Consider the following 12,416-nt stretch of genomic DNA (forward strand, 5'->3'; position numbering starts at 1 on the left):
GGGTGTTAATCAAAGTAATTGTAGACTAAGATTAAGTAATTCATTCACTTTCTAGTCTGAGTTTGAACTAAGTTCGAAAGGTTGACAAGAAGTATATTTAATCTTTGCTTTGTTACTTAAAAAGCTGAGGTTGAAATTGATTCAACTTTTCTTTGAATTTATGGTAGCACGTGTTGTAAGAAAATGCCCTTGTTCTTTGTTTGGAAAAACTGGCACAATCAATTTATAAAATGAGAAAACAAATTTAACAAGGGCTATCATAGACTTGGTACATCTAACCAATTTGTTTTGCTGAAGTAAATGACAATTCTGCAGGCATTATTACAAGGCTTACAAAGCAAAACTTGGTGGCTAGAAATAAAATGAGTACTGTTGGGAAGGTATGGATTCTGTATCTTATAAATTGTCTGTTACTTAACTATAACAAATGGAACAGTGAAAGCAATTTTATATTTTTATATCTAAACTAGGAACATGGTTACAGTGTGAAACAAAATTGAGCTACCCAAGTGTAGAATTTGTTGTCTATGGGGAGAACACAAGTCAATCATATCTTACTTCTCAACCTCACTAACTTTGCTAGTGTTTCCTGAGCAGCCAATGTCTGAGCATGGTTATGGCCAAGCATTACTGTCCTTATACTAATACAAGTTCTGCAGAGCTCTTCGCCGCTGTCAAAATGCCCACCTCTGAGCAGCAGTTTCGCTCGGGTCTCCAGCAACGTGGCTTTCAGCAGGGTAACATCTTGCCACACGTACTCATCTACCCTCTGGTTGGATTGAAGCTTTTTCTTCCAGCAAAGGGAACCGTGGCACCAATCCTGTACCTGAGACACAAATGACTTCTCCACTTCCTCGAGCACGTTTGTGCAGACCTTTAGGAGTTCTAGTGCCGAGTTGCACCTTGAGAAGGTTGTGAAGGCTGTAAGTGCTAGAGGAAGAGCACTTTTCTTGATGAAGAGAACCATATCAACGGCTTTAAGTTGGACTAGTGGAGGCTCGGATTTGAACCCAAATACAAGGAATGCAGAAGCCCAGAGGTGGTCTGAGTTCACCAAAGGATTTCCAGCTTTCCTCACACCTTGAACTGTTGCCTTGGCAGCAATTGAACTTTCCTTCCTTCTGGCAAATGTCTGAGTAATGGGGTGGAACTGGATCCAGCAGCCAGGCTGTCTATTGGCTCTGCGTGCTAAACCTAGTTTAACTAAGAGAAGGGATGAATCTTCTTCACTTCTCCATGTTTGATTTTCCAAACAGCCATGGCAGCAAAGGAATGCAAGACTGAGGCACTTAGTCCACTTGCCGAAACGGCTTTCTGTGGCTGTTATACTCTTGGCTGCAGCTGCCAGCGAACTTGTTGAAATGGGTGCTGGGGCAAACCAAGCCCCAACAAGAAGCATTCTTGAGGCCAGAATGTTCCTTGTCCCATTTGTTTGCTGCAAAATAGCATTACAAAATGACAGGACCTTCATCAGGAAAGGATTGCTTCTACAGAATTGTTCATCAGCAATATTTAAATTAGAGCCAGTGGAAGCTTCCTGGATTGGTATCTGGTTTATAGCTTCAAATAGAGCAGATGGGAAAATCGCAAGTTCAGAAAGTAGCGAACCAATAACCCACAGACCAAAAGTTGACCTGCCCAGTTGTTCATCAAATTTCCCTAGAAATTCCACCTCTTCAGGTGGGTATTCTTTTTTACGTCTTCCTCTGATCAAGAGCATTGCATCAGACAAGGGCAAGGGCTGAAGCTGCATCGGATCAAAGTTCATAACTCTTGAGAGCCTTGTTGTCACAATCACATGGGAGCCTCCAGTGTTTCTTGGTATTAGATCGTGCAGATCTTTGCCTTCCCACCATTCCTTCTCAGTCTCAAGATTATCGATTATCAGTAAATAAGGCATGTCTCGGAAGAGCTCCCTCTTGACTCTCTTGAAAGCTTCTGCTTCCTGCTCCTCAAAGCTCCGTAATCTTCCTCTTTCCTTCTCAGCATCAGCACTCACATCCAACCCCAAATTAAGTGACAAGTTCAATATGTTCTGCCTGAGATAGCGAGCTTCACCCCCTACCCATAGAACCATCTTGTATCTTTGGGCATACTTGTAAGCAAACTCCAATGCCAGCTCTGTCTTCCCAACACCTGCACCTCCACTTATGCACACAACACTGCTTCCAAAACTCTTATATTTCCCACTTTTCGACTTCTTGTATTTGGGCCTCTTCAAGGAACCTCTCCCAATAACTGGTTCAACCCAAGCCTCTAAATTTGGTTCCTTGCACTTGCCCAGCTCCAAATTTATGAAACTTCCTCCCTTACTTGTATCGACTTCACTTTCCTCATCTGCAAGGCCTTCAGATTGCCCTGGTGTTCTTCCTCTTGCAGTTGGCATACAATATTCTTGCTCAAGATAGTCCCCACACCCAAAGAATGCAGTTTCTATCTCCATCATCTCCTTCTCCCTCCCCACAAAGCATCTGTTTCTGGGAAATGGTAGCTCCTCAAGTCCATCAACCTCCTTCTCTCTAACACTTTTCCTTCCTAGCTTTGCCGTCAAAATTCCAGCAGCTTTCAACACACAGCTTCTCCAATTAGCCTCATTTGTTTCCAGCTTAAATTCACTAAACCTTATTAACCCATCAGTTGCTTCTTTGCATTCTTTGTCGTCTGAATTGCGGTTGAGTAGACTAACGATTTCACTAGAGTCTGTGTTGAAGAATAAAGGGATTAAATTCTTCTTCTGAGCAAAGAATCTGATCTCCTCCAGGCTGAGGTGGTTTAGAAGGCTGTAACTAGTGATAACCACAACACCAAATGTCACAGAACAAATAACACGGTCTGCAATATCGTGGCTTTGAGCGTCCGAGTACTTTGCCCTGTCAGCAACAAAGCAAGCTATTCCTTGGAGTTCAAGCTCTGATTTAAGCCACTTACAGAAGCGTAACATATTGGGATTCTGACTATGGAAGCCTATGTACACATCACAGCTCCTTAGTTTGGCATTGGATGCTGGTGAAACAGAACCTTTTGCAAAGGAAATTCGAGGGACAGGGAACGAGAATGAGATCCGGGGACCGGTATCTGGGCCCGACACTGGAACGCAGGTGACAATTTTGAGCTTTGGATTGGTTGGATCATCAGAAAAGTCATATCTTTCTGGTGGGGGAGTGTATGAGCTGCTTGGGATGTCATCAGATTGGGAACCACAGTATGAGACAGGCGGTGAAGGGTGGGTGACTGGAGTTGGAGCCGGGTTTTCTTGAGGATTAGGGACTGTGATTGCTCTGGGAGATATATAGGGTGATTGTAGAGCTGAAACAAATGCTGATGATGGGGGAGAAATGAGGGAAGGAGAGTTGTATGGAGATGAAGCAACTGAATTTGATGGTAATAGGTTGGGTGAAAGTGAATCTGATGTATCAGCAGAAAGGATGTAGGTTTGAACTTCCTTACCCGGTTTGTGGCCAGAACTTGCAATCTTGATGGTGAGGGCCTTGGTATCAACAGGTGGGATTTCTCCAGGAACCTCCCCAGAGAACGGTGCTTCTTCATTCATATTCACACAAGTGAGATTTTTCAACGAGGTCATGCAGAGATTTATGCTTCTTCACCGGGATAGATATGCACAACTCGTCATGTTTATGGCGCCGTTGCTGTCAGGTCAAAGTCTTGTGAAGTTGATGAACTCCCTTCTGTTGTGTTCACAAGAACCATTGCGGCCGGGGACTGAAACAAGATTAGAAAGCCTAAACACTTTTTTGTGGGATTCTTTGCTCTTTGTGAAATCTCGGTTGACAGATTCAGTTAATTGTGTGGTTGTGACTGAAGAGTCTCCAGTACATGAATCCAACAGTGAGACTTTTAAAGAGGAAGAAAGCTACGCGTGATTCAATACATCATCTTCTTACGTTGTGCGGCTCCAAAGTCAGACCTTGCTTTTCACTGTTCAGGAGTGGATCAGACCCATGGAGCAAAAACCAGAGATTATCAAAAAGATTTAGAACTAATGGAAAGAAGAAGGGTCTTGTTTCTTTAAATCGCTGTTGGAATAGTACACTATAGCAGAAGTGCCGTGGATTATTGGAAACCCATCATCAAACAAACCAGAGGTAAAACAGCAGTTCTACTTCAAAACCATTAAATTCACTTTACCTGATCTTTGCTCGATGGAGATGTGAAGCCAAATGGAGTCCCCCAACCCTGGATCTTAACAAAGGGCTCTCTCTCTCTCTCTCTCTCTCTCTCTCATAAACAAGCTGGACATATGTGGGAATCTAATGTGTGGGTTGGATCTGCTGGGTTTTGAACATAAAATATTCAATTAAGTGCTTAAAAGATGTTGCAGCGGCAAATAGGGTGCTATATTCTATGCTCATAGTGTAGTCTCTTTGCCTTGGGCTTGGCTTGGACCATTTCTTTTTGTTTTATGTGCTGTGAATTTTTTGATCTTTCAATGAATCATTTAAATCTAACATGGGGTTTTCTCGTCCTCACAGAAGCCAAAGATTGGTCAGAGAAAACTCTGGAAAAAGGTCATTGGGAGGGTAACCAGAAGCTCAGACCTTGTTGGTAGCGGACAGCAAGTTTGCGGGGTTTCAAATGGGTTTTGGAGCAACGCGCTCTTATTATACTATTCTTCAAGGAGGCTTCTCTCTCTCTCCCCCTTGGCGTTCACACTGCCGTGCTGTGACTATTTGCACTGGAAATTGGAGCTAAGACAGTCAGTCCAACTGAGGACTGAACCATTTAATTATTAACCTGCTCCTTGCTGCTGCTGCAAGAAAGAGAATCAAAATGGGAAGAGCTCAACCACCTTTCAAAGTAGATGATGACACGGGATCTGCCATGTATGTCCAGGTAAGCATACTTATCATCTTATGATTTCACGGATTGGCTAAATCAAATTTTAGCTCTTAGTGCTGATCTGCCTTAATCAAGCTGATTCAGCAGTAACCTGGTCTGGCTGATGTCTTTTTCCACAACTGTAATGCACCTTTATGCTCACCACATTATCTTAATTGGAATAGAAATATTTGGAGCCAGGCTATGGGTCTTGTCCAGCTACTACATGCCTTAATTTTTTTTATTTTTGTTGGAGGTATGTATATGTATATAAGGCATTGCTATATTACCCATCGTCGGACAACACAGCAATTGCCCGACTTAGAGAGATGAGGTGGGCCCCACGCATATTTGGAGTCAGGCTATGGGTCTTGTCCAGCTACTACATGCCTTAATTTTTTTATTTTTGTTGGGTTTATGTATATGTATATATGTTACCTGACGGTAGACAACATAACAATTGCCTATGTTTATATACACATATCTTGTAGCCAAAATTTGTAAAAACATGATGTTAGTTGTTAGAATGTCTTATGTTTTGATATATATTATTTTGCATATACTCCTTCTTTGTGTGATTTTTTTTCATCAATGAAAATATAAAGTCAATATTTATCGAGTGTATAATGAATAAATTTATTGAGCATGTAAATTAAGAAAACACTAGGCTTCTGTTTATTTAAAGGAAAATCAATTTCAGAAAAGAACTTTTCTAAAATGTGTTTTTTGTTATTTGGTCGTAATTTATAAATTTTGCCCAAAAAAAATATTTTTAGTGTTTGGCTCGCACTTAGAAAATTATAAAAAATTACAAGATATTACACAAAAACAAAATCCACCCATTACAAGTCAAATAGAGACAGAAACAAACTAGTAATCCCCCCCCCCCCCCCCCCCCCCGCCGCGCGCTTTAGGATGCGTTCCTAAAAAAATATAAATTGTCAACATACTTCTACAAATATCCATCCTTAACCCTTTGTTTCAAGGTTTATCCTCGTTTTCACTTTCAAGTTGTCTATGATCCCACTCTAATTGCATCTTTTGCTTTGATCTCAACAAACAAAATTATAAGAGAACAAGACAAAGAAGAAAAAAGAGTAAGAGACGATGACAAAACGAGACGAAAAGGTAGATTTGATGGGATAGCGATACAACATAAGAGCATCTTCAAGGGGGAGTGCCATTTTGGAGTGCTAAATTAGTTATTTACAACTTTGAATAGTATTATAACATTTCTAAAAAATAAATATGCTCCAATGGCAAGTGCCAAAATAGTGGTATCATTAATATTTTAAATTCAAATAATCAATATTTTATAATAAAAGTTGAAATAGACCAATTAAAAATGATGGTTGGAGTTTGTATCTCTTCTTTTTTTTCTTTCCAGAGATTGTAAAAATGACATTTCAAGAGGGTTGTTGTCATTTTACAATCCCATATCCCATCTCCATTGGAGTGGTTAATTTTTAATCTAAGGTGTCATTTTGACGGTTATAAAAATGGCACTCCATATGCCACTCCTCATTGAAGATGTTCTAAAAGTAAGGTGAGAAGCAGAAGAGCATGACAAGAAAAAAGGTAAGGATATATTTGGGAGAAAGTAGGGTTTGAGGAAAAGAAAACAACTTCCCGTCTTTGTTTTCTGAAAATTGTATCACAACTTTTAGGTATTTTTTTATTAATTGAAATGTGTTTTAAGTTAATTTTAAAGTTTTGATAGTCCCAAACACTAAAAATAAAAAAGAAACACTTTTTTATAAAACTCTTTCGCCTACATAAACAAAACCTGAGAAGTTTACGCATACACTCAGCTAAGGATTTGAAACTTGTTATCTTTGTCGAACCAACCAAGAAGATTTTCATTATTTTTGTGGTTGCACCAGCAATAAGTCTGCAATTATGATGTTAGTTTAATTAATGAAGTCTGCAGATTCTGTGGGTACTTTTGGGATAATCATGATACTGGTAGGCTTGTCCATTCATTCAATCATCCCTACAGTTCGACATGGACCCAAAAAAATCAGAATGGGGAAGCATCTTTATTAGGGCTGGCCACGTAAGCAATTGAATTGAATCGAGAATATATAAATGTATGATGCTCAGAACTTTCTGGCTCTCTCCCATTGTATATATATAATTAATTATATATAGATAGATAGAGCTGGAAAGGCATGCTGACTAAGAAAATGCGTCGACAGTTGGCCAGCCCTTTGGTCCCTTAATTGGAGTCCAGTCATCCTCGGAACCTACCTTTTCTCACTTGTTTCCTTTTAATGTTGTTGAGCGAACTGATATATTTGTTTAATCTTCTTTCTTAATTTAATCAAGAGCCGCTTGATGATGCCTCATGCTTCATACATAGCCTGGCAAACACGGGGCTGCAGGCTTTGAATTCATCGTCCCCCAATGCCAGCAAAAGCTGTTTTACTTGAACCTACACTACTACAGTTGTCAGTTTCATTTGTTATTTACCATAATGTGAACTAATTGGTGGCAACGTCTATGAGATCCGAATTAAAGGAACTCTGGGATTGCAAGGAGGATGATTGAGAATAACTGAAAATGCATTATTTCTTTAGTTAGACTTTGTTAATTTATATATAAATTAAAAAAAATAAAATATAAAAAATATTTTAGATAATATTGTGGGGGGGGGGGAGGGGGGTGTCCTAAGAAAATTGAAACAAAAATCCCCAAAGCATTCTAAGCAATAATTGCAAAACTCGGATCATCCGAAAAAGTCTTTTGCAGCATGAGTCTCTAGGATGACTTTTGAAGAGTCTCCAAGATAGGTTAGCCTCAAGGCCTAGGACTCTTCCGAGTCTCTCGAGCCCAAGCCATCCAAATGATACTCTTCGGGGGACTCTGACTCCGACAACATCTCCAAACCCTTCGACCTCATCCAATATATTTTCCCCAAAGAGTCGAAAGACTTGTGGGACTCATCACCACACCTCTATAAATTTTAGCTCGTTTCTCAGTAGACGGATCTTTTTGGACCTTTTGGCTTGGACTTCTTTTGACTCAAAGACTTGTACTCTTGGACTTTCAAACTAAGAACCAAAAAACTCTTAACTTGGACCCCACATAACTCTTCGGGAGAAACCCATCGGGAGACTCCTAACCAGGACATACATCACATCACATGCATACATTTGCATCCGCATTCTAGTTTCAATACAGCTTTGTCTAACTTAGCCATTGTAGAGTCGGCATAGGAAAGATTCCCACTTTCATTTTAACCGTCTATGTGCTGCAGGCCCCCAAAAACTCTCTTGACCCATCTGATCACTAATCCCCCAAAGGCTCTTGGTCTCCTTGCTCCCTCATACAACAAATCAACCCTAGTTGTAATATTTCAGATTTTCTAAAGAGCTCAAAAGTAATTCTAACTTGGTTCATAACTAAAATTATCAAAAGATTAGGGATTTAAGTACAATTTCTTATAATTATCAGTACCAAATCAATTGCAGTGAATGCTTTGAAACGTAAATGTCTAAGGAAATTGATATGGTGCTGACGAGTATTTTGAGATGTGATTTATAAAATGAAAAGCGATCAAATCAGAGATAATTTTCGGTACAATTGTGATTCAGGCTAAAAAACTGAATCATCGTAAAGGACTTTTAGAAAGTCAACGGAACCCTAAGAGGGCTCCGATTTTATGTAAAAATCAACCCTGAAGTGGTTTTGAGACAAAATAAAGGTCCGGTGAGGGCGTAGGGACGAAATCATTCTTATCGAGTAAGCCATGAGTTATTAATTTTGGATTTTCAGTATCGTAATGCAAATTAATTTGATGTTTGAGGATGTAATTGCAATTAAGGAATTTCTCAAGCGAAATAAATATGAAATATGGGGTTTAAATGTGTAATTTTCTATATATATTGATGTAATATATAGTGTTATATATATATATGTGTGTGTGTGTGTGTGTACGCTTGGTAGCCATGCCTTGCATATTTCAGGCCATGCCTCTGCCAACTTCATAGCCGAGATTTTGCTACAAGTTGGCAAATAATTGCAACAAGATTTGAGAAAGATTTGTAAGCAGGATTTGAGGAAGATTTGTAAGAAAAATTGGAGTAGGAATGGAAATAAGATTGTGATGTATAATATACATATATATATATGCATTTCGTGGAGCAAGTAGCAGCTTGCTTATAAATTGGCAATGATCTTGGTTGAGAGAGGGAGGAGAAATAGAGGGAGATCAAGAGAGAGAAAGAGAAAACTGGAGCCGAAATGATAGCTAGAAGCAACAATGGAGGTGGCTCGCGACCATGGGACCCGATAGCAATGCGACGATGAGTAGGGAGGCTAACAACGGCGTGGTGGCGGAGCAGGGGACGCTGGCTGTGGTGGTTCGAGGTGGTAAGGCGGTGGTCGACGGAGGCCAGATGCGCAACAGTGGTTGGCAACACGGCGGTGCATGGTTGCGCATGGCTATTCACGTAGGAAGCAGGGAGGGAGAAGAAGAAGAAAGAATAAGAAAATAAAATAAAAAGAAAAGGAAGAAAAAAGAAAAGAAGAAGAAATGAAAAAATAAGTAGAAAAATTCTAAGAAATTACAGAATATTCTAGGAATTAATTTAGAGGTAGAGGAGCTTGTCGAAGCCAGAAAAATTATTCGGGCATGCGTTTCAAGGTCAAGACACGCATACTGAGAAAGCCTGAAATGCTAAGTTAATATGAGTAAAATTTCCTAAACAATTTTAGAAAATTAGGAAATTTATTTTATGAATTTTTATAGAGAAATATGTAGTTTAGATTTATTGAGGAAAAATATGAAGAAATACAAGAAAGTTATGAGAAAATTAGGAAAAATAGAATATTGATATCTTTGAATAAATATGATGGTCAGGGAATGTTGAGTTTCTGAATTGAGTTCGTTAGAAGTCTAGCACGAGAATCGAGATATTCCGATATACATTTAAGGTAAGTGGTTCAACCCAAAATCCAGTTTCATGCAAACGTTTTATTATCATGTTGTCATGTCTTGGTATGTTATGCATCACATAGAGTGCATTTACATTTTCTGATAATAAAATATGTATTTGTACACGATGAGATTTTCGGTCATACGTCGCATGGGTTTGAGAATAGGGACTGGCGCTACTGTTTTGCCAATGGTGCATACATACACCTCGGTCTGGCAGAGAGACTGTAAAAATGGCGGGCATCAGTTAGGTGCGGTCGACCCAAACATAGAGTAATGATGATATGTTGCATTACATACATACATGTGCATTAAATGATATACCCTTACTTAGATGATTCAGCATCTAACATAGGCTTTGCTCTTGAAATATTCAAACGTTGCAAATGGAGATTGGAGGAAGAACGAGGATGAAAGAAGCATGTAATGGTACTTAGCTAAAGTGCATGATGTAATGGTTATGCGTTCTTGTTACCTATGTATTTAAAGTTCTACTACTTTGAATTCTGAACGTTTTAAAGAATGATGATGTATAACATTTTTATTGGTTAATGTTAAAATTAAGATTCGATTCTAGTTTCCGCATTTGATGTTTTTGATGATTCTCATTTGAAATAGATGAATGAAAATTTTTGAATGAATATGAGCAATGATATGGTTTAGTCATAAAAAAAAAACTATTATTCCAAAATTGTCCTAAGTTATAACACGAATGAAAAACAGGGTGTTGCACTAGTAGCCATCACATCTTCCCCCTTTGTGGTGCCCGGTGGTTTATGGTTTTTCCAGAGACTTTACCTGAGTTAATCCCTAAGACAAATAAATTTAATTGTTGTAATTACACAACAACAAAAAAATATATATTTTTTCATTATGTTTGTTAAATTTATCTGACAATCCATTGAAAAAAGTCACGTGACTCTTTATCTGGGATTTTTCAAAAACAATTATCCTTCCCTCTTTAAATAAATTTATGTTAAACTTTACAGATAAGAAAAAATGACCCATATTGTAATACCCGAGAATTTCAAAAGAATTCAACAATAAATTATTTTGGGGTAAAAATGAAATTTCCAGATAAATTGAGGTTATAAGGTAATTTTTTACCATTATGAATGATCGAATCGACTGCAGTGAATGCCTGCAGTTGAGATGTCTAAAGAAATTGATATCGAAAGAAATTGGATCAAAAACGATTTTCGGTACAACTAAAATACAACTATGATTCAGGCTGAAAAACTAAATAATTGTAGGGGATTTCTGGGAAGTCAACAGAAGCCTAAGGAGATTCATATTCGGTATGTAGAACAACCCTTTAGCAATTTCAAGAAGAAACAAAAGAGTTTACGGCCAAAATAAAGATTCGGGGCTAAGTGCAATTTTCTATAATTGTCAGAGGAAGGTTGTAACACCCGGTGTAACCGGTGTTAAGAGGATGAGAAATGGAGTAAGAAAACTTTCAAAAATGCCCTTGAAAATGTGCTAGATCCTTGAGATTGAGGGCGCCCTATGAAAAGGATATTTTGGTAATTTGGATAGTAAAATCTGACAAAGGGTAATTTGGTAAATTGGAAATAATTCCTATGTGGAATTAGGTGAGTGAGTGAATTTAAGCCCAATTTTGTATTATGTGGAGATATGGGATTAATAATTCATGAAATGGGTATTTTGGTAATTTGGAGTAATTTCATAAAGGAATTTAATTATAGAAAATATTGGGAAATTGTGGATATTCAATTATATGTGAAAATAATTATTTTTCCCTAAATTGGTGAATTAATATGGTAATACCACATGGATGACCAAGATAAAGAATTGGAAGCCAAGTTTGTGTCTTAGAATGACACTTGGCATAATCTTGGAAATTTGAGAGAAAAATTATATATTAGAAATGTGGGAGCATATTTATATATGTGGATTTATGAGTTGGAGAATGATTTAATTAAATGCAAAAAGAAATTATTTTAGTCTTTCAAGCATTTAATGAGAGGCATGATGGTGTTGGATTAAAAGAAAAAGAATTAGTCATGCATTAATGGTGAAAAATGGTCCCATTAAATTAAATGGGAAAGAAATTAATTATGTCTCTCAAGTGTGATGGTTATGAAAATGGTCTCATTTAAGTAAATGAGAAATAAATGGAAATATCAAGAATCCAATGGATGAGATGTATTATTGAGAAAGAGAATTAATCCAATTGGTGAGATTTAAAGGAAGGAAATGGCATAGATTGTGTTTCTTCCAAGAGAGATGTATTTAATCTAAAGAGATGGATGGTTGGAATTTTCTCTCAAAAAGCAAATGGAAATCAAAGGCTAAGATGAAGTCTTGAAATGGAGATTTCAAGACAAGAGTAGTATTTAAAGGGAAAGTAAGCCTTTGTCTCAAGTTTTGCCATTTCAAAGAGAGAAAGAAAGTGAGAGGAAGGAAAGAGATGTCTTCCAATGAGAAGAAAATAGAAGAAAATAAAAGAAAGAAGATGAAGGTAAGGGTTCTTCCTTAGTCTAATAATCTTTTTATTTCTCTTGAATGGTAGTAAGTTTCTTTTGGGATACCATTTTAGATGGGAGAAAATGAAGATGGAAGCTCTCTTGAAATGAAGATTTAAAGGTTCAAGAATGAGGTAAGGGATGGCCCCATG

The 12,416-nt window shown here is 37.9% G+C and overlaps 1 protein-coding gene across 1 annotated transcript; it reads right to left on the bottom strand.

The window, feature by feature from the left end:
* Positions 1-430: 430 nt before the first annotated feature.
* Positions 431-4,757, bottom strand: LOC127792532 (uncharacterized). The gene is made up of 2 exons (XM_052323057.1): positions 4,147-4,757; positions 431-3,936 (listed from the first exon to the last, which is right to left on the bottom strand). The coding sequence occupies exon 2, from the start codon at positions 3,581-3,583 to the stop codon at positions 548-550; it is 3,036 nt and encodes a 1,011-aa protein (XP_052179017.1). The 5' UTR covers positions 3,584-3,936; positions 4,147-4,757; the 3' UTR covers positions 431-547.
* Positions 4,758-12,416: the final 7,659 nt, after the last annotated feature.

This window comes from Diospyros lotus, chromosome 15 (genome assembly GCF_014633365.1).
Source record: "Diospyros lotus cultivar Yz01 chromosome 15, ASM1463336v1, whole genome shotgun sequence".
Taxonomy (NCBI): domain Eukaryota; kingdom Viridiplantae; phylum Streptophyta; class Magnoliopsida; order Ericales; family Ebenaceae; genus Diospyros; species Diospyros lotus.

What these genes read in the sequence shown, in the direction of transcription:
- LOC127792532 (XM_052323057.1), bottom strand. Translation starts at nt 3,583, where the DNA reads ATGACCTCGTTGAAAAATCTCACTTGTGTGAATATGAATGAAGAAGCA.